Source organism: Oryctolagus cuniculus, chromosome 7 (genome assembly GCF_051225735.1).
Source record: "Oryctolagus cuniculus isolate XC-2025 breed Fujian yellow rabbit chromosome 7, ASM5122573v1, whole genome shotgun sequence".
Classification (NCBI taxonomy): Eukaryota; Metazoa; Chordata; class Mammalia; order Lagomorpha; family Leporidae; genus Oryctolagus; species Oryctolagus cuniculus.
The window spans coordinates 120,109,547-120,136,852 of record NC_142873.1 but is presented as its reverse complement, the minus strand read 5'-3'; the positions used below and the strand labels follow the sequence as shown (position 1 = coordinate 120,136,852).

Below are 27,306 nucleotides of genomic sequence, written 5' to 3'. Positions count from 1 at the left end.
TTTCAGAACCTGCCAGGGGAGGTGGAACTTGGCCAGGTGAATCTCATTTCTCCCCCGTGTAACCACCTCAGACAGCCCTTGAAAGGCTGAGCCCACCATCCCGCGGTGGGAGGGGCACCCCTGGCTGACCTCGCCAACCAGTTGTCAGGACAAACCTTCCTGGGCTTGCAATGTGGAGACGATTACCGGCTGGTGCTTTGAAGGCACGAGCCGCCAGCTTCCCAACAGAGGTGTTGACTGCAGGCGGCAGACGCCCTGTTCCTACCAATTGGAGCCGGAGCAGCCCTCAGTCCCAGGACCACACTTCATCTTCCCCAGCACATGAGCCTGGCTCGCTGTGGGTGCAGCAGTGAGAGCAGAGAAACCTAGGGCCACACCAGGGCACCAGCAGCAATGGAAGCTGCCTGCCCTAGGTTTCCCCTCCTGACTCACTGTGTGACCCCCACCCCAACACACCGGCTGCCCCCCAGAAGGTGAGGCAATGACATGAGGTTGTCAGGAGGACAAGATGGGGTGAAGGGTGATGGGACAGGTTTATCATTCCCACTGAACGAGAGGTAAACTGAGACTTAAAGAAGCAGCACGCTTCACTGAGGTCACCATGAGCAAAGGGATCAGGCACCACTGTGGAGGCAGAACCCGGATTCTGGGAGCCTGAGGGCAGAGCCCGGAGTCCCCAGGGAGTGACCCCGTCTGCAGGCTCGCCTGGAGTCAGTTCCCGACTCCAGCTCCTGCCCACACCTGACTCCTGTGCCAGCCAATGCAGCCATGAGCTGCAGCTGACCCCATCCTCCCCTGCTTCCCTCGCCCAATCTCAGGGCTGCAGCCCCAGGCAACTGGCCCCAAGCCCCTCCCTTCTTCCGACCCCTGCAAGCTCCCTCTGGGCCGTGAGGTCAGCTATCTTCCTGTGTGGACAAAGGCAGGGAGTGGGGCGTGAGGATGTCAGGGGCTCTCGGTGCTGCCTCTTGATGCAGCAAAAGTTCCCTGGCACAAGCTAAGTGGATGGATCGACTCCAAGTCTGTGAAAAGCCAAAATTACAGGTGACTGCTTTTGAGGAGTCACAGCAACTGATTAGGATGCTTGCCAGGGGTCCTCTGGTGTGAGCTCACTGAGAAAGTCAGAGTAAGAAGCTCGTGTCTGCGTTCAGAAAAACACGGTGACCCAGTGGAGCAGGGCAAGGCTAGAGATTGCTCTGTGAGCCTCAGTGTCCTCATCCACAAAATGGAACATCAATGTGAACTTCACAAGATTCCCCGTGAAAACATGGACCAAGGGCTTGGCCCAGAACCTGGAAGCCAGCACTTGACTAACGGCACCACTTTCCTTCACCCTGACACTTCGCAGCAGCTGCTCTTGGGTAGGTTCATCGTTTCCCCTGGCGCGTTCTTGGCTGTGTCAGTCCTTTCGTCTCCAATTAACGTACAGTGGTGCTCCTGCCCCACCTCCGCGCCCAGGGCCATAAAAGCAAATCTGTGGAGAGGAGGTAATGATGACCAGCTGCACGGGCAGCAGCCGGTTACCGAGCTTCCACCCTGCAGAGGGGTCCCTGGGACCTCTCCTTCCAACCGCAGGAGGACAGGAGCACCACTTCTCCGGGTCCAGAAATGGCATTGTGCTGGATCGTGTCCATGCTCTTGCCCGGGTCTGCCTTTGCACGACAAGGGGGAGGGGAACAGGGGCCAGAGATGGTGGGGAATGCAGAGCACCTGCTGAGTACCGTGTGCCGGGCTGGGTCCACTAACCCAGGAACCGTGCAGTCCAGCACAACCCTGAGTTACTGCAAACCCTCCGTCTCACAGGATGAGACCCCCGCCTCTGCCTGGGCCCTCCCAGCACCTTCCACCCCTTCTGCCCCACTGAGCTACTCCGTCTTTTCATCAGTAACCTGCAATTAGGAAAACATCCTGTACCAGGGACTAGCGGCACTGGACATGCAGCAGGGACCAAACAGAAAAGATTGAGACCTTACAGAGCTTACTCTCCAGCAAACAGATTACAGACACAACACGTAACATGGTGCTGGGCAGACAAGGGGCAGAGTGGTAGAAGATGCTCCTTTAGACAGGTGGGCAGGGAAGGCTTCCCAGAGGAGGTGACATGGAAACAGGCACCTCAGAGAACAGAGGTTGGCTGGGATAAGAGCATTTGGGCAGAGGGAACAGCCACACAGATCCTGAGTTGGGAACCAACTTGGCATGTCTGAGGGAAGCCAGGAGGCCAGCGTGGCTGGAGCAGGGCAGGCGGGAGGAGAGTGGGAGGAGCTGGTCAGAGGGCTGAGCAGGGGCCCCACACTGGCCCTTTCCCTGTCTTTCTTCTCCTCGCTCCTCCCCTGGGGCCAGGCCAGGAAGGCAGAAAGAACATGATGGGCATCTGAACATCTGAGTTCAAAGGATCTTAGGGACACCCAGGTTCACGCTTCGGTTTACAGATGAGAAAACCGAGGCCCAGAGCCACAGGCAGTTTGAATGCGTAGCTTGGGAGTAACAGTGCTTTCTCCCTAGAAACCAGGCCCATGAGCCCTAAGTGGGTGTGAACTTTAATCAAAGTCCTCATCAGCTGAGGAGAACATGAGGCCCTGAGGGGCAAGGTTCTGTGTGCACAAAGAGAGGGAGTGGGGGCAGACAGGTAGGCAGAGAGCTTGTGTGGGTGCACCCTTGGCTTCCTCTGGCCCCACACTCATGGCAATCAGTCACCGCACTCTTCCAGCACCTGGAATGAGGCGTGATCTCTGAAACCCACTGCTAGGTATAGTTTCCTTGGAGCCTGCCAGGCAGTGCTTCATGAACCAGCCCCTGCCACAAGGGAAGGTGGTCCTGACACCACCTCTCCAAGGTGCGGCAGGGGCTGGGAGGGGCACCAGATGAGATGCTTCCCCAGTACCCAGCCCCTGACCTGAGCGTGTACTCTCTGGCATCTGGGAGGCAAGGCGTGGCGAGAAGGCACATAGTGGACACTCAACACACAGCACTTCCTAGCAGTGGGCAGGACACTGGCTGGGAAGCAAGGGTGCAGAACCTTAGTTTTCAGCTCTGCCATCTTCTATGAGCTGTATCCTCTCTGCAGGCCTCAGTTTCCATATCTGCAAACAGCAGAAGTGCATATGCAGGCAGGGAGACGTGTGGCCTGGAAGGGCCGCCTTCTCTCACCCTGGATGCCTGGGAATAGGTAGTGTCTGAAGCACAGTAGACTAGTGTTTTCTGCCTGAGGCCAAACTCTTGAGTTTCAATCATGACCACATTCATTCGTCACTGACCCTGGTCAGAAGTGGTCCATGAGCTCCCAAGACATGGGGAGCTGTAAAGCATAGACTCACAGTTAAATGGGGGTACAGAAAAACAACTGATAGCCAAGGACGTGGAGTCCCAGATGTGACACCTGGGCAGGCAGCTTCACCTCCGTGGATTTCAGTGATGCCAACGTAGTTCCCAAGCACAGGAACTGTTGCTCTAAACCTCACATCCCAGGGTACTTCCCAGGCCCCTGGCCATGCCCCAGGAAAGTGCAAAGGGGCTGGCAGGTGGCTCACCCACCGAACAGACGCTCACTGGGTGCACCCCTGCTCCCTGCCCAGCAGAGACCTCTGGTTCCATGGTCCCACCCAAGAACTGCAAAGCCCAGCACCACAGTGCCCTCTGTGCTGAGGCTGCGCCCCCACGGGTTCACTGAGGGGTGCTGGGGTGAGTATGTAGCGGGAAGGAGCAGGCGGCCACCTCCCAGCCAGAGGAAATTGCCACTCCAAGGCAGCCGAGCCTCAGGACAGCCTCTCATTTTATCACTGCCCTCGATGTCAGAGTGCTCAGTGAGGAGGCGGAGCTGCGTCCGTCAGCACCCTAATCACTTACAGACCCCGCAGTCCTGGCAGCGGAGGGAGATTTATTGTGGGGACTGACAGTAAACAAAGAACAGTTGTGCAAACTTTACGGAGCTACGTCACAGGAAAGGCCGTTTCCATCTCCCACTGGTCAATGTGCCAGACATCAGTTCCAAAGAGGGACTGGGCTCCATTTCCCTACTGGCCTCACGGGGCCCGGCTTGAAGACACCCAGGTGCTGGCTGGCCACCAAGATGTGCTGACCAGGACCCTGTGACCAGGCTGCTCTGGGGGCTCTGGCTGAGAACAGCTCCAGAGGTGATGGATCTCCCTTCCTGGGCCCAGAGAACTCCTCTGGGTATGTTGCTCCCCTCCCGTGACCAAAACCCCAAATGTCACTGACCATGTCACTCTTCTGCATAGGATCCTGCTGGGACTCTCTGCTGCCTTGGGATGGAGCCCACACTCTTTACACTGGACTGTGAGGCCTTTCAAGGCCCAATTCCAGCCCCCATTTCCACCTCCAGCCCCCATGCCTGCAACACAATCCAGGTCAAAGAGGACACCCAGGCATCCCCAGGGGTCAGTACTGCCACATCTCAAAGCGTTTGCATGTGCTTGTTCCTTCCCCTGAAATGCCTTTCCTGGCAGCCTGCCCCTGGAAAGCCTCTGTCCGCATGTCAAAACCCAGCTCTCCTGACATCCCCGGGGGAGCCTCTGCCTGCTGTGTGTCCAGGAGGCACTTGGATCATTCCCTTGCCACCATAGCTTTCCTCCTTTCTCCCGGCACCCCCTGCTTCTAGCACAGAGACTGGCACAGTATGGGTGGAAGCAATGCTGAGATGCAAGTTTGGAGAGGGAGGGCCAGAGGCTGGATGAGTGCAAGGCTCTCCTGAGTGAGGGGTCCAGGTGAGGAATCGACCCCTCCTCCTCAGCATCCTGGTGTGGCCAAGACCACAAGCTGGTCCACCATTCATTGAAGAGATGAAGGCAGGGTGCCGGGGTTTGTCACCACTCTGTCCACGCCAGGCACACGCATCAGATCTGGCTAACCCACCTCAGGGAGGCAGAGCCATCCATGCTCAAGCACCAAGCTGGCCATTTCCAGGATGTCCTGCTTGACACGCGGTCTGGACCCTTTCTTAGCATCACTGTTGATTTGTATCTGACTCTCTCATTCCAATAAGAAACTTGTTTCAATTCCATTGACACTGAATTCAAAGGTTTTTTTTTTCTTTTTTAAATTCAATTCAGAGAGAAGTGATTTTTTATCCTTAATTTTTTTCATATGCCATAAAACTGTGCTAAGTTCACAAAACTTGCCCAGTATTTTTGTTCCCTCAAGCTTGGTGCTCCTAGGAATCTACTTCTTGGTGAGAGCTTGAAGATTTTTTTTTTTTAAAGAAGGGGGTGGGGCCAGCGCTGTGGTGCAGCGGGTTAACACCCTGGCCTGAAGCACCGGCATCCTATATGGGCACTGGTTCGAGACCCAGCTGCTCCACTTCCAATCCAGCTCTCTGTTATGGCCTGGGATAGCAGTAGAAGATGGCCCAAGGCCTTGGGCCCCTGCACCTGTGTGGGAGACCCAGAGGAAGCTCCTGGCTCCTGGCTTTGGATCGGCGCAGCACTGGCCATTGTGGCCAATTGGGGAGTGAACCAACGGATGGAAGACCTCTCTCTCTCTCTCCATCTCCTCTCTCTGTGTAACTCTGACTTTCAAATAAATAAATAAATCTTAAAAAAAAAAAAAAAGAAGAAGAAGAAGGGCTCCTGTCTCCACTACCTTCCACGGAAGTCAAGCTGCACATAGGCTGACTGGTAGCACAGCTGGGTTCCTTTTGGCCTTTCTTGTAGAAAAACTTCAAGCACCAGATTAGGAGATGGATCCAGCAATCCAAGGTGCAATCCTAGTGCAACTTCATGGGAAACTACTCTGGACAACAGTGTCCCTGGATCTTGCACAGGCTGGAGTAGGGGGGCCAGGTGGCTACAGGCAGAGCCTCTCTCCTGTGGGACGGGTGCAGCCCCTCTACCACCCAGGCAAGGCTGGGCACCAAAGAGCAAGTGGCCCCCAAGACACAGCATCATGAGGAAGTACTGCATATAGGGCAAGGTGTGCTGGGAGAGCAGGAGGCAGAGACGAGGGGAGCTGAGGAGGCAGCGCTGGCCTGGGCTATGAAGCATGGGTAGGAGCTTGCCAGGCAGGAAAGGGCATCCCAGATAGAGGAACCAGGAAAAGCCAAGGCCCAAAGGATTCAAAGAACTGGAGGCTGAAAACAAGCCCTGTGGGAAGCTGAGGGGGAGGAAGCCTCAGTGCAGGGAGAGGCAAGGTAGGCCTCTCGGCCACTGCCAGTCTGCTGGGTGACGCAGGGCTACAATGCCCCCTGGGGATTTGGCTTCCCCAGCAATGAGGGCACACCTGAGAAGCTGACAGGATCCCAGGAGGGGTCACTTCGGAGCGCAACTGTGGATGCCAACACACAGGCCACCTCTGAACAGAGACATTTTCCTCCCGAGACCCTCACCCTGGAATGAGGCCAGGGGGCCATTTCCAGGAGGTCTACAAGGGGCTTCAGCTGGCTGCTCCAGTGAGGCCTCTCTGGGTTCATTTACAGAAGGGTTCTCTGGAGGCAGGTGTACAGCACCTCACCCCAACCTGCCCCCAGTGGACAGCACCACCTCACCCCAGCCCGCCCCTCAGTGGACAGCACCACCTCACCCCAGCCTGCACCTGAGGGGACAGTACCACCTCACCCCAGCCTGCACCTGAGGGGACAGCACCACCTCACCCCAGCCTGCCCCTCAGAGGACAGCACCACCTCACCCCAGCCTGCATCTGAGGGGACAGCACCACATCACCCCAGCCTGCACCTGAGGGGATAGCACCACCTCACCCCAGCCTGCCCCTGAGGGGACAGCACCACCTCACCCCAGCCCGCCCCTCAGAGGACAGCACCACCTCACCCCAGCCCGCCCCTCAGTGGACAGCACCACCTCACCCCAGCCTGCACCTGAGGGGACAGCACCACCTCACCCCAGCCCGCCCCTCAGAGGACAGCACCACCTCACCCCAGCCCGCCCCTCAGAGGACAGCACCACCTCACCCCAGCCCGCCCCTCAGTGGACAGCACCACCTCACCCCAGCCTGCCCCTGAGGGGACAGCACCACCTCACCCCAGCCTGCCCCTCAGAGGACAGCACCACCTCACCCCAGCCTGCATCTGAGGGGACAGCACCACATCACCCCAGCCTGCACCTGAGGGGATAGCACCACCTCACCCCAGCCTGCCCCTCAGAGGACAGCACCACCTCACCCCAGCCCGCCCCTCAGTGGACAGCACCACCTCACCCCAGCCTGCCCCTGAGGGGACAGCACCACCTCACCCCAGCCTGCATCTGAGGGGACAGCACCACATCACCCCAGCCTGCACCTGAGGGGATAGCACCACCTCACCCCAGCCTGCACCTGAGGGGACAGCACCACCTCACCCCAGCCCGCCCCTCAGAGGACAGCACCACCTCACCCCAGCCCGCCCCTCAGTGGACAGCACCACCTCACCCCAGCCTGCCCCTGAGGGGATAGCACCACCTCACCCCAGCCCACCCCTCAGAGGACAGCACCACCTCACCCCAGCCTGCCCCTGAGGGGACAGCACCACCTCACCCCAGCCCACCCCTCAGAGGACAGCACCACCTCACCCCAGCCCGCCCCTCAGTGGACAGCACCACCTCACCCCAGCCTGCCCCTCAGTGGACAGCACCACCTCACCCCAGCCCGCCCCTCAGTGGACAGCACCACCTCACCCCAGCCTGCACCTGAGGGGACAGCACCACCTCACCCCAGCCTGCACCTGAGGGGACAGCACCACCTCACCCCAGCCCACCCCTCAGAGGACAGCACCACCTCACCCCAGCCCGCCCCTCAGTGGACAGCACCACCTCACCTCAGCCTACATCTGAGGGGAGAGCACCACCTCACCCCAGCCTGCACCTGAGGGGACAGCACCACCTCACCCCAGCCTGCCCCTCAGGGGACAGCACCACCTCACCCCAGCCTGCATCTGAGGGGACAGCACCACCTCACCCCAGCCTGCATCTGAGGGGACAGCACCACCTCACCCCAGCCTGCATCTGAGGGGACAGCACCACCTCACCCCAGCCTGCACCTGAGGGGACAGCACCACCTCACCCCAGCCTGCCCCTGAGGGGACAGCACCACCTCACCCCAGCCTGCCCCTCAGAGGACAGCACCACCTCACCCCAGCCCGCCCCTCAGTGGACAGCACCACCTCACCCCAGCCCGCCCCTCAGTGGACAGCACCACCTCACCCCAGCCCGCCCCTCAGTGGACAGCACCACCTCACCCCAGCCTGCATCTGAAGTGACAGCACCACCTCACCCCAGCCTGCACCTGAGGGGACAGCACTACCTCACCCCAGCCCGCCCCTCAGTGGACAGCACCACCTCACCCCAGCCCGCCCCTCAGTGGACAGCACCACCTCTATTCTACCCACCCCTCCCTGCACCCAAGGTATCACTTTTAAGGGAGTACAAGGGCCACAGCAAGATGAAGAAAGGAAGCAGGAGCCCGAGGATTATGGGGGATGTCATAGTTTGGATTGAGGCTTGCCCCTATGTCTTCTGTTGATGGCACTGATCCAACCACAGGGCTTAGAGGCAGGGCCTTTGGGGAGTGACTGGATTGGATTAGGTTGCTAAGGTGGAGCTCCCGTGTTGGATTCAATCCGCTGCAGAAGGAGAGAGGAGAGGCACAGACTGATGTGTGCACTCCCCCTCGCTGTGTGATGTCCTGGGCTGCCCCCAGATGCTGCCTGCAGGAACGCCTCCATCTGGGGCTGAATCAATGGGACCTGTGGAATCTTGGACAGTGAACCCCCCACCACAAGCATGATAGGTAGCTTCTCGCAGGTATCTGTTGCAGTAATGAAAAGCTAACACGGGTGGTGAGAGTCAGTTTGGCTCAGGCTAGGAGGTGGGCGAGGACCTCCCAGAAGGTGCAGCCAGGTGGCTGCTGTTCTGAGTTCCTCAGCCAGCAAAGGCCATTTACACTCACCCTTCAACCAGATGCATTTCCCTGGTCCCTGGCTCAAAGCAACCAGAGGCATATCAGGAAGTAAAGCAGAGAGACACAAGGGATGGAGCCCAGTGGCCAGGGCAGCTGCAGCTGCCAGAGGACCCGCATAGGATGGACACCCAGCCCTGAGACTTCAGCTGCCCAGAGGAACATGGACTAAGGCCTCCCCCGCTACCTCTGTTCCAATGACCCAGCTGCTCCCATTCTGGCTCCAGGCATCTGTACAGACACTGACTTGTGGCAGGCTGTCTCCAAGAGATTATGAGTGAACAAGATGCAAAGAATCAAGGGCCCACGGCTGGTGAACTGGCCCATGGAGCACCCACATAGGAGCCTGCCACCTACCTCACTGGCAGCAAGACCAGGCTCCCCCTCTGACTGGCTCTTTTGAGCCTCAGTTTGTCTATCTGTAAAATAGCTACAAGTAACTCCATCTCATCTCTTGGGGCTCCTGGACAAATCTCCCGGGCCAATTGACTGCAGAAGCGCGAGATGGGGGTATGCCATCTCTTCTCACTCCAGTTACGAAAACCCACCGAGACAAGCACAACTGTTGCCCCATTTTACAACTGAGCATGCTAAATTTCAGAAGGGGAGAGTCATCTGCATGAGGTCACCCAGCCAGCGAGGGGCAGGGCCAGGCTGGGCCCCAAGTCCGTGGGGACTCTGGGCCTGGGCTTTTCACTCGGGGCTACACAGCTCTGGTGGAACTCTTAACCACCCTGGGGTTCTGCCCAAGCAGGAACAGGCATCGTCGGGCAGAGTCGCCCCTTTCACTCTACCTCTCTCGACACGCGGGACAGCAAGCTACATGGTCTGCTCCCTTCTGCAGACCCAGACAATCAGAATTCCACTCGTCTGGGAGAACCAACCTAAGAAAGCATGAAATTAATCTTCCCAGAGTTAACGTCTTGGAGGCGTCGCGGCAGTATTTGGGTTGGACGTAACCTTGTTATCGTAACGCAGATGAAGCCCCAAATTTAATAAGGCTAAGACAACTCGGCCACGTAAGGAACATAACAGGATATTGCACAGAGATTAGGCCGCTTCCTCTGGACAGCAGGGCCAGGACGTGCAGGGTGCAGGCTGCGGGATGGGGCAGAGGGTGCAGTCTCGCCCGAAGCCAGCGCAGGCCAGGCCTGAGGATGACCGTGCGGGCCAGGGCGAGCTGCTCCTGCGGGCACAGCGAGGCCGGCCCGTGCCGCAGCGAGGCTCCGCTGGCTAAATGCAAACCAGCTGCGGGGACAAGAGTGTTCCAGTTGGATGGGCTGGGGGAGGCTTACCTCATGAAAGAACTGTGGAAACGACTGCTGGAAAGATAATAAAAGGATTAACTGCTATTTTAGTGGGCCATTTACTCTTCCATCAAAATGTCTCATCTATTTCCTGCTCTCCAGAGGCCCTGGGTCCAAAATTCCTTTGTCTATTACAGCGCATGGTAGCACAGGGCTGTCATGAGAAATTAATAATTCTAGAGGGAAGGGAGATTTTATTTATCTGGGTGCAGGCTAGGGCCGCCCTTTCCCCGGGTTACTGGCTGCACCAGCAATAGGGAGGGGGAGCACCCCAGGTGTTGGTGGGCAAGAAGCAGCCACAGGAGGCGCTAAGAAAGCCAAGGATATAGAGGAGCACCCAGCAGGGCAGGGCTGGCCCTGCTGACCCCAGAGGGTAATCAGCTTAACCAAAGGTCTACCCAAACCTAAGCATTACAGCTTAGTAAGATGTAGGTTCAAATTCTACTCCACTGGTTACTAGCTGTATAACTTTGGGCAAGTTGGTTTTATTACCATTATTACCATTACAATTCTTGGCCTCCTTTATTCTTATTGACATTGTTATTATCTCTAACTAGCTGTGTGACCTGGGCAAATGATGCAACGTCTGAGCCTCGGCTTCCTCATCTGTAAAATGGGAGTAACAACCTCTACCCCGTAGAGCTTTGCTGAGGACCACACGGACTTGCCACTAGAATAGCACCTGTGTACAGTCAGCACTCAGAAGAATGCTTGATGGTGTTACCATTGCCATCACCCTAAAACCCTGAAGAAACAAGACCAGGTTTTCTCCTAGGAGCAAGTGCAAGGCCAAGTGGACTCTGCTGAATCTTTGTTTATTCATCTATAAGATGAAGGTTTCACAGAACTCTTGCAGGATGACTGTAAATGTGGTTCAGATATCACTGCCTCCAGGAAGCCCCTCTGGGCCTCCTTTCCCACCCAGGGCCTATGCAAACTCCATCCCACACCTGTCACTGATCCTGATGGCTCAAGGACCCACCCCTGAGTGCAAATGTCCCCAGAACAAGGTTGTGGGCAAACCCACAACTAGGTCCCCAGGTCCAGGATGAGCCAGGCATGAGCCTAAATCCCGTGGAGCCTGCAGGAAAGAATCAAACAAGTTCCTGGAGGATGGCCCAAGACAGGCATCAAGAGATGATACCCAGTAACCCAGACCCCCTTGAGCCTTCAATGGGCCTGTGCTTCCCGAGCTGAAATCATGCTAGAAGGCCAAGATCATTTCCAAGGTCCTAACATCCAGCATGGATACTGTGGGGTGCTGTGATTCCACCTGAGAGGTCCCACTGTGAGAGGGCCACTGACAACAGGTTTGTTATGGCCACTAAGACTCCACCTAGGCCCAGGTGTGGCCACTCACAGGAGACAGGCCATGAAGGAGGACTGCAACTCCAGGGTCTTGGGCAGAGACAGGAGATCATCTGTCTTCCAGTGGCCTTGGCCTGCCTGTGAGTCATCACTGTCCAGCCACACCTTCCAGCAAGCCACACGTTACAAGACCCAAAGTAAACTGGGCCATCCCAGGGACTGGGCCAGCTACCAGCCCTTCCTGCAGCATACTCAACACAAAGGCACATGACAAAGTCAAATTCTTGGCCTGTCCCATTCAGCCTTTCTGTACCACCCCTTCATACCCCAGGACGCCAACCAGACTCCCTTCTCCTTCCTGTCCCTGCTGCCCACTCATCTACCAAGTGCACTCTTCACCCTCCAAGACCCAGTCTCCTCTGAGTTGAAGACACCGGTCCAGTTGGATGCCCAGTTCACAGCTTCTCAGGCGAAAGGGACCCCAGGGCCAGTCCCTGACCCAGGAGAGTGGAATCTCTACAGCTGCTCCTTGCCAGTGCTTCCTGCCTGGCCCCTGCAAATGCCCCCTGTGCTTTGAGCAGGGATGCTAAGCCCCTCCCCAGACTGAAGGCTCCATGACAAGGGGCTCAGTGACAGCGACAGCGGCCAAGTGTGGAAGGACTGGACCTTGGCTACAACACTAGCTCCTGCACCCCAAATGTGCTGCTGTCCCTGCAGCTGGGGAGACTGAGCTGAGGTCTTGGTGGCTCTTATTTCTTGTTATCAGGGTTAAGATGGAGCACCTAGCCTCTGACAAAGACTTCCACCAATGAGGGCTGAACAGAGAAAGGACCAGTCAGAAGGCCAGAGGCACAGGTGCCTACAGTTACTGTGTGTGCACATGTGTTTTTGTACATGTGTACACACAGGCATGTGTGTGCCCACACCTGTCTTTTTTTCCCCCAAACACCTTAGTCTCAACCCAGACAGAATGTTCCTGGTGCTGTGCAGGGCTTTAGCTACTAGCCCTGATCTTAACCCAAAGACTGCCCTGGAGACAGCTCTCAAGCCAGCTGCAGGTGAGCATCCAGCCCTTGCTATGGAAGCCCGACTGCAGGCAGCTTCTGGACGAGGCCCAGGGAGTCCTCCGGGAAGGATGCCGGGTACAGGCACGGCACTCGGGGACAGCACACATCCAGCTGCAGGGGGGCAGGGAGCAAGTGTGCATCAGCAGGAAGGTCGGCCAAGCCTGCTGGGACCTCCGAGCCTGTGTGTGCATGGCACAGTGCTGTGCGGCATGCTGAGCCTCCAAGGTCCAAGGCCCATCCAATGTCTCGGGGTGGGGGGGCAGGCACCTGGTGAGGGTGAAGCAGCACAACCAAAGGTTCCAGGGACGGAGCACTGCCCATGTTGCCCAGTGGCCATGTGCAGAGCTTCGGGCTTGCCCTCCTCGTTCCAGAGGATCCCAAGCCAGCTCCCGGGGAGCTTCCCTGCCGTGCGGGGCCAGGCAGCCTGTGGGGACTCACCATGCACTTGTTGGGCTTCTCGCCTGAGTGCACCCTCATGTGGATGAGCAGCTTGTAGCGGGCATTGAAGGGCTTGTAGCGACGCACGCAGCCGGCCCAGAAGCAGGTGAAGTCTTCGCCCTTGCGCTGGTCTATATGGCTCTTCTCGATGTGCCGCACCAGCTCCTCCTGCTGTTCGTAGGCCGCACAGCAGTCCACCCAACGGCATGCCTGTCGCCCCGCCACCACTCTGCCTGCCAGGCCCAGCCCCAGGCCCCCAAGGCCTGGGCCGGGTGGCAACTGAGGCAGAGGGTATGGGGGTGGCAGGCCCTGCTGGTGAGGTCTGAAGAGCTCTGAGAACTCGTCCGTGGGCTCCTGCTTCAGGAAGCCTTGCTTTCGGCAGCGTTCGAGTTGCAAGCTGCCCTCGTGGCTCTCAGTGGACACAGGGCCTGGCCGGGCCCGCTTGGGAGGGCCCCCCAGGTCTCCTGGCAGTGGGGGGCTTCGAAGTCCATTTACACAGGTGACCAGAGCCGTCTGGGAGGAGTGGATGATGGGGCTGACCTCGGGGGAGGCACAGGAGGAGGAGGAGGCCAACGAGGTGGAGGGCAGGCCCAAGAGGCAGCAGCGCTTCAGGCTGCCCTCAGGAAGGTGGGCCTCAGGCTGGGGGCCCAGGCCAGAGCTGGGCTCGTTGCCCAGAAGGTAGCAGGAAGGTGCAGGATTGGCGAGGCCTTGGCCCTGGAGGTCCAGGTCTGTGTGCAAGCCGGTGGCTGGTGGGGCCCGGCAGTGGGTGGACAGGGGCATGCGGGCCTCTGCCATGGCCTGGAAGTCAGGCAGGGACTCTTGCTTGATGTGTTGTGTGGTCGGGAGACCGCCGTTCACATACGCAGCCTGGGGTCTGGGTGACCTGCAAGACAGTGGCCAGAGGGGTCATGAGCAGGTGGGCACTCCATGACCAGGAGGCCCAGGCAGGGCTGGCAGGACAGTGAGGCCCAGAACAGGGGCTGGAGGCTAGCCACTGGAAGCAGAGCACAAGAAAGACAGAGACAGGCTGTGTGGAGAGCAGGGAGGCATGTGCAGAAAGTGGAAGCAAAGCAGGGCTGGGGAAAGACTCAAGAGTGACAGGTGGTTGTGACGAGGGGCAGGAAGGAGGACTGGCTCACTCTCACCAAAACCCAGCCCACCTCCTTGCCTCTCAGAGCCCCCTAGGGTCTTCCCTTACTTCTCCAGTGACCTTCGTGAGAGTTCTACGGGAGGAAGGCTGAGGCTGGCTGGCATTTGGGAGAACACCCATGTCCAGTGTGTTGCAAATTCCGGTTACCGGTCCCTTTGATCTTCCTTTGCTTCCAAAAACTGCATAAAGCTTTGCCCCAGGCAGCCTGTCTCTTCCGTGGTTACCATGGTCATGGCAGCCCAGAATTTCGGGCTTTCCAGAGAGCTGCTCCCTTGGTTTACACCAATGAGAACTGAAGCAGCATGCCCACACCCACACAGGCAGTCAGTGACAGAGCAGGAAGTGGGACCTGGATCTGTCAGGGTCAGAAGCCAAGGATTCCCCTCAGGACTCCAGTCTCCTATCTGGGAAACAATCTGATGGGATGGCCACCCACTTCCTTATAGTGTCAAGATTCTCAGAATCAAGTACTCAGGGTTCTTGTCTCTGTCATCTTGGCCCCCAGAAGGGGGCTGCTCCAATAGGGATGATGGCTGTTCTTCCAGCACTCAGACCTCATGGGGCCACGCACCTGCAGGGTCATAGGCTGCCCTCTGGGCTGATGGTCAGGCTTTTCACTCAGTGCCGGGAGATGCTGGGAAAGGGATAGCTTGAAAACCAGGTCCTTGGCCATTTCAGGCCACCTCTCCAGTAGATTCTAATGGGGGAGACTGGACCAGTGCTCAGAGAGAACATGGAAACTCTGATGAGCGGTGGGCAGGCTTCTGACAAAGAGGAGAGCAAGGGGGCTCCAAAGGCTGAGAGGTAAGGATGTGAACATGTGGGACCCAAACAGAAAGAGGCCAGCAGGCTGGTGTGGCCGGTGCAGGAGGCCACATCATAGGACCCCCATCACTGCTGGGGGGCCTGCCCACTCTGCACCCCATCATCATTTTACAGGGAGAGAAATGAGGCCTGGGGAGGTTCAGCATCTGGCCCACAGCCACCCAGCAGGCCAGCAACAGAGCTAGGACTTGAACTGCACTTAATACTTTCTAACCACAGTGGTGGTGGACAGCCATTGTGAGCACAGAAAGGACAAGATCAGGCTGTTGCTGGAGTTACTCACACCTCCTCGCCACTCGATGGACATCCCTGGGCTGGCTACACAGCCCTTCTGGCCCCAGCTCACCTGCCTGCGGGTTAAGAGCTTGGTCAAGTGTGTGGCCCACTGCAAGCACTCCACACCATGGCTCACTGGCAGGAGGACCAGGGCCTCCTGGGACTGCGAGGAGCTAGTCCTTGGACGTGGCAGCTGGCTTTATTACAAGTGTTAGTGTCGCGTTGGAGGCAGCTGCCGCAGGACCCAGAGTGTAGATCAAGGGACCAGAGATCAGGAGTGGACTGCAGAACAGAGGAGGAACCCCAAACACAAGGTGGTCCTGGGATTGGGGGCCAGGATTTAGACTGGATGTGGGCTAGGGTTCATGATCTTCTCTTTTAGAAAACAAAAGTTGTGAAAGTTTAGCCACTTGGTTCCAGGGGCACCAGCAACTTAGACTGACGCTTCCATAGGATTCAGGATAGACTCTCCTGTGCCCCGAACTGTCAGGCACATGACTTCTCTGACTCTCTAGCAAAAACAGACAAAGCTAAGAACTCTGATTCTCTCAGGTTCCCACAGCTTCTGCCTGACACAGACTGGACTTCCCTGGGGAACCTGGAGACTGCTGGGCCCTCAGTGACTGGCCAAGCCCCCTAGTGCATCTGCTGCCAGTACTCAACGCCCAGGATGCGTTCTAAAGATGCTGTTCCTTCTCAAGGGCCAAACCGTGCACAGCAAGGTTCAGACGTGGAAGTCCTACCCCAAGGTGACTGTGTTTGGAGACAGGGCCTTGAAGGAAGAAAGGTGAAATGAGGTCATGAGTGGGCCCTGATCCAATCCATCTGACAATTCCTTGTAAGAGGAGCTTGCCTATCAAAACCTATGGGATACAGCGAAAGCAGTGTTAAGAGGAAAGCTTACAGCAATTGGTGCCTACATCAAGAAATTAGAAAGGACCAAATAGATGAGCTATTAATGCATCTTAAAGACCTAAAAAAAATAACAGCAAACCAAACCCAAAACTAGCAAGATAAAAGAAAAAATTAGAGAAGAAATCAACAAAATTGAAACCAAAATAAAAGAACAGTACAAAACATCACTAAAAAGAGTTGGTTTTTTGAAAAGATAAACAAAATTGACACACCATTGGCTCAACTAACCGAGAGAGAGAGAGAGAGAGAGAGAGAGAGAGAAGTAGAGTGAAGACCTAAATCAATAAAACTAGAGATGAAAAAGTAAGTGTAACAACAGACACCACAGAAATAAAAAAAAATCATCAGAAATCACTACAAAGAGCTGTATGCCAACAAATCAGGAAACCTAGAAGAAATTATATTCCTGGACACATACAACCTACCTAAATTGAGCCATGAAGACATAGAAAACTTAAACAGACCAATAACTAAGACAGAAATTGAATCAGTAATAAAGACCCTCCCAACAAAGAAATGCCAGGACCAGATGGCTTCACTGCTGAATTATATGAGATACTTAAAGAAGAAATAATTCCAATTCTTCTCAAGCTATTCAAAATAAATAAAAGGGAGAGAATCCTTTCAAACTCCATCTATGAAGCCAGCATCAGATTAATTCCTAAACCTGAAAAAGATACAAGAGAAAAAGAGAACTACAGACCAATTTCCCTGATGAACATAGATGCAAAAATCTTCAACAAAGCCAATCAAATCCAAAAACATCAGAAATATCATTCATCTGGATCAAGCAGGATTTATCCCTGGTATGCAGTGATGGTTCAACATTCTCAAATCAATCAATGTGATATATTGCATTAACAAACTGAAGAACAAAAATCATATGATTACTTCAATAGATGCAGAGAAAGCATTTGATAAAATACAACACTTCTTCATGATGAAAACTTTAAGCAGATTGGGTATAGAAGGAACATTCCTAAATATAATCAAGGAAATTTATGAAAAGCCCACAGCCAGCATCCTATTGAATGGGGGAAAGTTGGAAGCAATCTGACTAAGATCCAGAACCAGACAGGGATGCCTTCTCACAACTGCTATTCAATACAGTACTGGAAGTTTTAGCCAGAGCCATTATGGAAAAAGAAATCAAAGGGATACAAATTGGAAAGGAGGAAATCATACTATCCCTATTTGCAGATGATATGATTCTATATATAGGGGATCCAAAAGACTCCACCAAGAGAACTCCTGGAACTCATGAAAGAGTTTGGTGAAGTGGCAGGATATAATATCAACACACAAAAATCAATAGCCTTTATATACACAGAAAACGCCACAGCTGAAACAGAATTTCTAAAGATCAATACCATTCACAATAGCTACAAAAAAATCAAATACCTTGGAATAAACTTAACCAAAGTCATCAAAGATAATTCTATGAGAATTACAAAATATTAATGAAATAGAAGAAGACACTAATAAATGGAAAAATCTTCCATGTTCATGGATTGGAAAAATCAATATCATCAAAATATCCATACCACCAAAAGCAATTTACAGGTTCATGGCAATACCAATCAAAATATCAAAGATATTCTTCTCAGACATTGAAAAATGATGCTAAAATTCATAGGGAAACACAGGAAACCCCAAACAGCTAAATCAAACTTAGACAACAAAAGCAAAGCCAGAAGCATCACAATACAAGATTTCAAGATATACTACAGGGCAGTTGTAATCAAAACAGCTTTGTATTGGTACAAAAACAGATGGATAGAACAATGGAACATAAAAGCAATGTCAGAAATCAACTCACACATCTACAACCAACTTAACTTTGGCAAAGGAGCTGAAATCAATCCCTGGAGCAAGGACAGTCTCTTCAACAAATGGTGCTGGGAAAACTGGTTCTCCACATGCAGAAGTATGAAGCAAGACCCCTACCTTACACCTTACACAAAAATCCATTCAAAATGGATCAAAGACCTAAATCTATGACCCAATACCATCAATTTATTAGAGAACATTGGGGAAACCCTGCAAGACATTGGCATAGGCAAAGACTTCATGAAAAAGACCCCAGGAGTACAGGCAATCAAAGCCAAAACTGACAGATGGGAATTACATCAAGCTGAGGAGCTTCTGCACTGAAAAAGAAACACTCAGCAAAGTGAAAAGGCAACCAACAGAATGGGAGAAAATATCTGCAAATTATGCAAAAGATAAAGGATTAACATTCGGAATCTATAAAGAGCTCAAGAAATTCAAAAACAACAAAGTAAACAATCCAGTTAAGAAATGGGCAAAGGACTTGAACAGGCATTTTTCAAGAGAGGAAATTCCAATGGCCAATACACTCTTGAAAAAAAAAAAAAACACTCAGGATCACCAGCCATCAGGGAAATGCAAATCAAAACCACAATGGGGTTTTACCTCACTCCTGTTAGAATGGCTTTCATACAGAAATCAATAAACAACTAATGCTGGCAAGGATGTGGGGAAAAGGTACCCTCATCCACTGTTGGTGGGAATATAAACTGGTATAGCTACTGTGGAAGACAGTATAGAGATACCTCTGAAATCTGAATATAGACCTACCATATGACCCAGCCATTTCAGCCCTGGGAATTTATCCAAGGAAATTGGAATCACCATACAAAAGATTGATCTGTGTCCCCATGTTTACTGCAGCTCAATTCATAATATCTAAGGTATAGAATCAACCCAAAAGTCTATCAACTGAAGACTGGATAAAGAAATTATGGGATATGTATACCGTGGAATATTATACAGTGGTAAAAATGAAATCCTGTTGTTTGCAACAAAATGGATGAAACTGGGAAACATCATACTTAGTGAAATAAGCCAGTCCCAAAAGCACAAATACAATATGTTATCCCTGATCTGTGGTAACTAATAGAGCACCTTAAAGGTAATCTACATGAGTGAAATCAACATTTTGAGATGTGATGACTTTGAACAGCCCTTGTCTCAACTGCTGAGAACAGTTTTTTTATACTATTTGTTGAACTCTTTACTTAATATAGTTAATCTTATGTGTATAAAGTTAATTGAAACAAGATCTTAGTAAAAAAAATAAGAATGGGAATAGGAGAGGGGGGAGGAGGAAGAAGGGTGGGAGTACAGGTGGGAAGGCAGGCACTGTGGGAAGAACCACTATGTTCTTAAAGTTGTATTTATGAAATGCAATGACGTTTGTATGTCTTAAATAAAAGGTTTCTGGGGAAAAAATAGAGGTTGGGACACAGATGATGGACCAAGGAATGACCACATAAGGACACAGCAAGCCAAGGAAAGAGGCTGCAGGAGAAACCAAATCTTCTGGCCCCTTGATCTTGTATTTTTAGCAACCAATTTTTGGCTGTTGAAGCCTCCAGTGGGTGGGTTTGTGAGGGCACTAATGCACGTGCTGAAGGCTGGGTGCCCAGGGTGGTAGCGCTGGGAGACTGTGCAAGGCCTCTGGGAGGTCATTAGCTCACCGGCAGAGCTGCCCTCAGAAGGAACAAGGCAGATCCCTTCGGCTAGTTCTTGAGAGAGGGCATTGTCCTAAGGGTGATCCGAGCCCTTGAATTGCTTTCTGGCTTCCTGTTTTGAGATGTGATCTCTTCCATGTGCACTTCTGCTGCTGTAACACCATCAGATGCCAGGCCCTCCCCAGAGGCTGCCCCAAGGGGACCCTGGGCTTTGAGCCTCCAGAAATGTGAGTTTACTCAACCTCTTTTCTTTATGAAGTGAACCTGCCTCAGGTATTTTACTTTAGTGATGAAAAACATACTTGTAAGAGTACAACTTTAAATCAGAAGTCTTACTATTATGAAAGGAGGCCATTTCTCTATTAGATGTTACTAATTATCTAACAAATATTAGATAGTAGTAATATCTTCTGTGGCAGAGTCCCAACCAGAGGATAAGCCTTACCCAGGGAGATCTTGGTTGCCTTTCCCCTGGTCTCCCAGCCCTGATCACACTGCTCAGCACACAGCAGGCCCTGACACATAGCTGGTGAAGGGCTGGGTTTTGAACCAGTAAAATGGGCCAGTTTTTAAACTCTCTGGTCTGTGAAGCAGCCCCATCCCAGAAACCCCAGACAGGGGAGGGGTGAGGGCCCTGGGCCAAGCGAGTGTGCCCAAAGGCCTCTGAGAGAGCTCACTGTCAGCAAACCAGAGAACACCAAAGAGCAGATGGGGATTTGAAAGAAGTGGCAGGAGGCAGGTTTCCACCAATATGAAACCTGCTGGCCCCTCTGCACGGAGCAGACAGCTGTGAGAGTGAGCCAGCCCTGAGTGGACAGCTCCCTGGTGGGGTCCTACAGCAGGGGACTGCACTGGAGGAGGGGTCCCTCTCTGCCCAGGGGTTTTCTTTTTTTTTTTTTTTTTTTTTTTTGACAGGCAGAGTGGACAGTGAGAGAGAGAGAGACAGAGAGAAAGGTCTTCCTTTGCCGTTGGTTCACCCTCCAATGGCCGCCGCGGCCGGCGCGCTGCGGCCGGCGCACCGCGCTGATCCGTTGGCAGGAGCCAGGAGCCAGGTGCTTTTCCTGGTCTCCCATGGGGTGCAGGGCCCAAGCACCTGGGCCATCCTCCACTGCACTCCCTGGCCACAGCAGAGGGCTGGCCTGGAAGAGGGGCAACCGGGACAGAATCCGGCGCCCCGACCGGGACTAGAACCCGGTGTGCCGGCGCCGCTAGGCGGAGGATTAGCCTAGTGAGCCGCGGCGCCGACCCTCCAGGGGTTTTCCTTTCCCGACCTTTCCTGAACCTTCCTCTTCTGAAGCCATAGGTCTGGTATCCTCAACCAAAACCCTTGGAACAGAAGCATTCTGGATTTCAGATGTTTTTGAATTTTGGAATACTTGCATTAATGCACAAGGAGATATCTTGGGGTAAGGGACCCAAGCCTAAACATCAAATTAATTTATATTTCATATCTTCCTTGTATACACAGCCTGAGGGTAATTCATACCATATTTTCAGTGTGCTGTGTTCTGACTGCACCATGTTGCAGGAGGTCTGGTGCAGAAGTTTCCAAGAATTTGAGGCCATGGAACATTTCAGATTTCTAGTTTTCAGATTAGGGATGCTCAACTCGTACTGACTCTGTGCTAAAAGGCTCCTCAGCTGCACAGCAGGGAAATGCACCTCCTTTAGAATCCCCTTTGCATCCCTCAGAAAGTGCCAGCAAGGCTGGAGGAGCAGGTCTAGACCTGGCAGCCATCATTGCACCACACAGCTGTGACCATGTCCTGGTCCTCCTCTGCCTCAGTTTCCCTGTGTGTCCACAAGCCAGGCAGACTCGGTGCAGTCCTGAGGCCCTTCACCCTTGGCCTCTGGGATATGTGCACAGGAAAGAGTTGGGGTTGGGGTGGGCACATACCTGTTGGGGTGGGGGAAATGCAGCAGCCTCTCACAGGCAGGGGGGTGGCCCCGGGGTGGGGGCGAACCCACAGGGAGAAAGAGGCCCTGGCGGCAGGTGGGGCCAGGGCCCTCAGCAAGGTCCAGGTCCAGCAGGCTCTTCTCTGAGGCTGGGGCACAGTGGCTGAAGCTCCCATTCACTAGGCAAAGAGAGAGGGGGACAGAGGACATAAAGTGAGTGGGACAGCCTGCAGAGGGGTACAGGGGCAGCGCACCCTGGGCCAGCACTAACAGGACCCCTGATACACAGGAGACCTCACTGGCTTCCCATAACCACCCAGCAGGATCAGTATTAAAACCCTCAACTCTCAGAGGCCGAAGCTGAGGCTCGCTGGGTTGGAAGACAATCTCACTGGTGCTGGATGTTCACTGTGTGCTGTGCAGGAAACCCTGGTGAAGAGCTCGGCGTATCGTCCTCACGCCACTCGCAGCTCAATTACTGGACAGCAGGCTCAATGCGAGCTGGGGTGCGTGGACATGGAGCTGTGGCTTCCACGTACACCGAGGCATGTTAGGAGCTGGGACTCACCAACCAGCACCTGCTAGGACCCAGGCTCACCAAATGTTGTTTTCTGAATTGCATTATACTACCTAAATGGAGGGCATGGTTGTCTATGCCCCCGTACCCTCCATGGTTCTTCAGCCACTCAACAATCAGAGGCTTTGCCTTGCCCAACTATGGGTTATTTGATGAAGAGTAGCCAAGACAGTAGATGTGAACGGCCTTAGAAAACCGTGCAAAGTGTAACAGAAACGCTAGGTACAGCCTCCTCCGCAGTCTGGGCCCCAGTTTTCTCATCTACAGATGAGGATGATTAAGCCGGAAACTCTTCTGGAGCTTTCTGCCCTGCCAGCTCACAGGGTGATGCTAAGAAAGGATATGGGCTTCAGGACCTCGCTGTGGGACCCTATTCGCCCTGAGCCGACTCCGTCACACAGATGAATCCCCGTGCGTGACTGACCCTCGGCCCCTGTGTGAATGGGCCAGTCATATTGATTCTCCAGAGATGCCTAACATGAGGCTCTGAGAGCAGCAGCACACAGCCCCCACAGGGTACTGGCAATTGGCAGGTGCACCAGGAATGGGAGTTGTTTTCACTGTCAAACAGCACTTCAGAACATACACGATGCCCGAAAGATGTAATCAAGTGTTATTAACAAGCCCAAGTTCTGTCTAAAGGCTGTCAACCTGGAGCAGGAGAAGCCACGAAGATGAGAGCAAGGCTGACACTAGGACATGACCAACCCGGTCAACAGCAATAGCAGAAGCAGCCTGGGCTGAGCAGGACGTGCAGGCCACTGGTCCACCCGGGCTTCCCCACTGCCCTCAGAGGGAGGGGTGAGTATGATTACCCCCATTTTGCAGACAAGAAAACAAAGGCTGGGGAAGTTACATGACTCACCCAAGAAAACACAGCTAGTTAACCCCTGAACTAGATTTCTGACCCAGGTCTGACAACCCAAACCTCACGTCTTAATTGCTGTGTAATCAGAAGTGGCCTTGGAGAGAGCCCACCTGCAAGGGCCCACCTCCTTTAACCCTAATTCTAGCCTACATCCTTGCTAGATTATCCCATTATCCCATGCTGAGGCCAGACACTCAGCTTGCTAAGCAGCCACGTGGCACTGCCTGGACAGGTGCCAGGCATTCACCTGCCGAGTACGCGACAGTTTGCAGGTGAGAACGCAATGCTCTCGAGGGCCTGGAGCAGGTGAGGGGCTCAGCCGAGTCTCCAGGTTCCCAGGCCCAGGTGAGAGCCCTCAGACACACATCTGCTCCCCGCCACCTTCCCACCCCAAGCCCCTAGACCGGCCTGCTGTGAGAAGCGCTTTGCCTCGGCACTGCCCGGCCAACCCCTCACAGGCTTATTTTTTAATAACTTGGTTGTTTTTTAATTAAAAAGAAATCCCTGGTAACAAATGTGAATGGCCCGAGTTAATGAGAGCAGGCTGCAGCTCGTTTGACTCCGTCTCCGCTTGGCCGGCCTCGCCTTCTTCAAATCGTTTCTGCATGCGCTTTTATTGTCCCACTGAGGCAAGCCCTGGGACTGGGCCTCAGAAAACTGTGGATAATTTTATGACCATTAATAGCATTTGGCGCAGAGAGCGCTTAATCATCGCCAGGGTCTTTCTCCCAGAGTCTGCGGGGTGGACGGTGCAGTTCTGAGCTTCCTTCAAGGACCCACCAGTCCTGCTGGGAAGGAGAGGGGAGCCTAGCAGTCACCAGGCCCTGGTGTGTCTGTGCCGCGGCAGGCTCAGTAAAACCATCTCCCAGATGAAAACTGTCCAGGTTTGCAGAGATCAGGTACCTATGATCAGGCTTGGGGGTCACCATCCAGCTCCCTCCGACTTCAAAGTGCCAAGCTCTGTCCTGCTGCATTTCAACCAACAGGTGGACTGGAGACACACAAACAAGTGCCTCCCACTCGGATGTCAAGGAAGATCAGAGAGCTGAAGCTGTTCTCCAAGATCACACAGGGAGTGACGGGCTGAGCTAAGGTCAAGCCCATCACCTCTGTGAGAACAGTCACTGCTCAAGCAGCAACGGGAGCCTGTCAGTTTCCTCCCTCTGGACACAGCAGAGGTCTTCCCACAATAAACACACACGCTGGTGTGGGAAGGAGGGTGGAGGGACCCCCTCAGGTCACCATCGCCAAGTCTTGTGCTCAAGCCCATTCGTGCCTCTCTCTGCTGACCCTCACGGCACCCTGTGGAAGCTTTGGCCTCAAGCCTCACAAAGGGACACCGACCATCAGAGCTGGCAAGGAGCTACTCCAGGTCACACGCAGTTGCTGATATAGCTGCAGCCCTGACTGAGGTCTCCGACGCCCATGCCGGACTCTGCCCCACAAAGGCTGGAGTTTGACCAGAGGCTGTATGTGTCTCAGTGATGCTGCTGCCATTGCCACTGCCAGGAAAGACAGGGTACAGCTCCCGCCTGTTACAGTCTGGCTTCTCTGTCCCCAAGAGCAAGACCCAGGGGAGGCCCACTCCTGCTCACTATCCGCCTTCAGCGAGGGAGGTCGGATCTTTCTCAAGGAGGCCAGGAATGAGAGGCACACATCACCCTGCTGCTCTGAGGCCAGTGTGCAGGTTCCAGGGAGGAGCTGCAGCCACAGCCATGTCTCTCTCTGTGCCACAAGGGCCAGGAGCAGACCTTGGACCTGGTTTCCCCCACACAAAGGAAGTTCCTTTGGAGGTATGGAGAGTGGCAGGTCCTTGTGTGCAGGAAGTGGGTAAGAAGCCCTGGAGTGTCATAGCTGGGACTGATAGACCATCTGCTTCATTAATAGGTAAAACTGAGGCTTGCCAAGGGCCTGCCCCAGTCACACAGCAAATCCACAGCAGAGCTCAGACTGGCACTTCCAAAGCCAAGTAAAAATGTAGTTTGGTTTCCTCACCAGTTTCCTCACCTATAAAACGATGCTGGGGCCGCCTGCATTGCCGGCATCCCATTAGGTGCCAGTTCAAGTCCCAGCTGCTCCACTTCTGATCTAGCTGTCTGCTATGGCCTGGGAAAGCAGAAGATGGCTCAAATCCTTGGGCCCCTGCACCTATGTGGGAGGCCTGGAAGAAGCTCCTGGCTCCTGGCTTCAGATCGGCCCAGCTCCAGCCGTTGCAGCCATCTGGGGAGTGAACCAGTGGACAGAAGGCCTCTCTCTCTACCTCTGCCTCTCTGCCTTTCAAATAAAATAAATCAATATATTAAAAAAAAAAATGCTAACACTGACCGCCCAAGGCTAGGATCATAGTGCATTTGGCACAGTGAGCACTCAGTCATGACGGGGGTGGGCACTGATGCAGTGGCTGAGACTCCACTGGGACATCTGCATCCTGTATCAGAGCACCTGGGTTCGAGCCTCAAATCTACTTCCAGTTTTAGCTTCCTACTAATGCGTACACTGGGAGGCAAGAAGTGATGGCCCAAGTCCCTGCCACCCACACTGGAGATCTGGACTGAGTTCCAGGCTCCTGGCTTCAGCCTGGTCCAACTCCAGCTCTTCCATCTGGGGAGTCAACTGGCAGATGAAACATCTGTCTTTCTCTGCCTTCTCTCTCTATCCCTCTGCCTTTCAAACAAAGATAAATTTAAAAAATTTTAAATTCTCATCTTAGAAAAAGCAAAGCAATGTGATGATCATTATTTCTTCTCAAGCTCATGGCAGAGAGGCCATGACTCAGGAGGGCAAAGCCCCATGCATTAGGGTTCACTACACGCAGGATGGGGCAGCCTGAGTGAGGTCACAGCCGGCAAGCCCAAAGCGAATGGCTCTAGTTACACACCAGAGAGCTTTGCAAATTACCGTAATGACTTGGCCATAAAGCGGCACCACATATAAGGTGACTCCCCACAAGAATTTTAATTTATGCTGAAACCTGCCAAGTCTGCATGAGAGTGGACAATGATGCATTCAGCATCTCGGGCCCAGATGCACCTCCTTCAGCCTCGGGAGCAGCCAGCAGCTGGATGCAGGGCGGCCTACAGCATGACTGCCTTCTTGTTTCCAAGCAAGCAGACTCTCAGTGCCCACCAGGTACCAGGCTGGTGAGACGGAACCGCACTTTGCAGTTTAATCACCCGTGGGCTTCGGTGGAACCCTTGGGAGTTGCTGGGCAGACTCAGAGGCGGCAAGTGATTGGCCCAAGCTCACACAGCAAGAGTGGGGCTCAGACTTGCCTAGCTCGGCCATGTTACTCAGCAAATGTTTCTATAAAAGGCAAGACCCAGTAGTTTAGCCTTGGTGGGTCACACAGTCTCTGCCACCACTGCTCAATTCAGCACCCAGCTACAATGCAAAAAGCAGCCACAAGCAATATGTGACCTGGGGTGGTACCTAGTGTGCGGTTAAAACATCATTTGGGGGGCCGGTGCTGAGGCACAGTAGGTTAAAGCCCTGGCCTGAAGAGCCAGCATCCCATATGGGTGCCAATTCTAGTCCCGGCTGCTCCTCTTCCAATCCAGCTCTCTGCTATGGCCTGAGAAAGCAGTAGAAGATGGTCCAAGTCCTTGGGCCCCTGCACTCATATGGGAGACCTAGAAGAAGCTCCTGGCTCCTGGCTTCAGATCGGCCCAGCTCCAGCCGCTGCAGCCATCTGGGGAGTGAACCAACGGTGGGAAAACCTCTCTGTCTCTATCTCTCTCTGCAACTCTGTCTTTCAAATAAATACAAAATAAATCTTAAAAAAAAAAATCATTTGGGGGTCAGGCTCTGTGCCATAGCAGTTAAAGCTGCCGCCTATAGCGCCAGCATCCCAGATGAGTGTCAGTTCAAGTCCCGGCTGCTCCACTTCTGATCCAGCTCCCTGCTAATGCGCCTGGGAAAGAAGTGGAAGATGGTCCAAGTCCTGGGGCCCCTATACCCACATGGATGACCTAGATGAAGTTTCTGGATCCTGGCTTCTGCCTGGCCCAACCCTGACCACTGCAGCCATTTAGGCAGTAAACCAGTGGATGGAAGATCTCTCTCTCTCTCTCTCTCTCTCTCTCTCTCTCTCTCTCTCTCTCTCTCCTTCTTTGTTGCTCTGAAGCCAGAAGCCAGGAGCTTCCTCTGGGTCTTCTCACACAGGTGCAGGGACCCAAAGACTTGCACCATCTTCTACTGCTTTCCCAGGCCATAGCAGAGAGCTAGATCGGAAGTGGAGCAGCCAGGACTTGAACCGGCGCCCATATGGGATGCCAGCACTGCAGGCAG

General features: G+C 53.8%; 1 protein-coding gene across 2 annotated transcripts in view; it reads right to left on the bottom strand.

The window, feature by feature from the left end:
• The window catches only part of GLIS1 (GLIS family zinc finger 1), a 231,974-nt gene that overhangs the window by 65,222 nt on the left and 139,446 nt on the right, over positions 1–27,306 (bottom strand). For both annotated transcript variants that reach the window (XM_008265223.5, XM_089337367.1), the window contains exons 3-4: positions 21,576–21,753; positions 13,016–13,898 (exon numbers count right to left, since the gene is read on the bottom strand). In XM_008265223.5, coding sequence (XP_008263445.3) covers positions 13,016–13,898; positions 21,576–21,753 — 1,061 coding nt within the window. The remainder of the gene's footprint in view (positions 1–13,015; positions 13,899–21,575; positions 21,754–27,306) is intronic.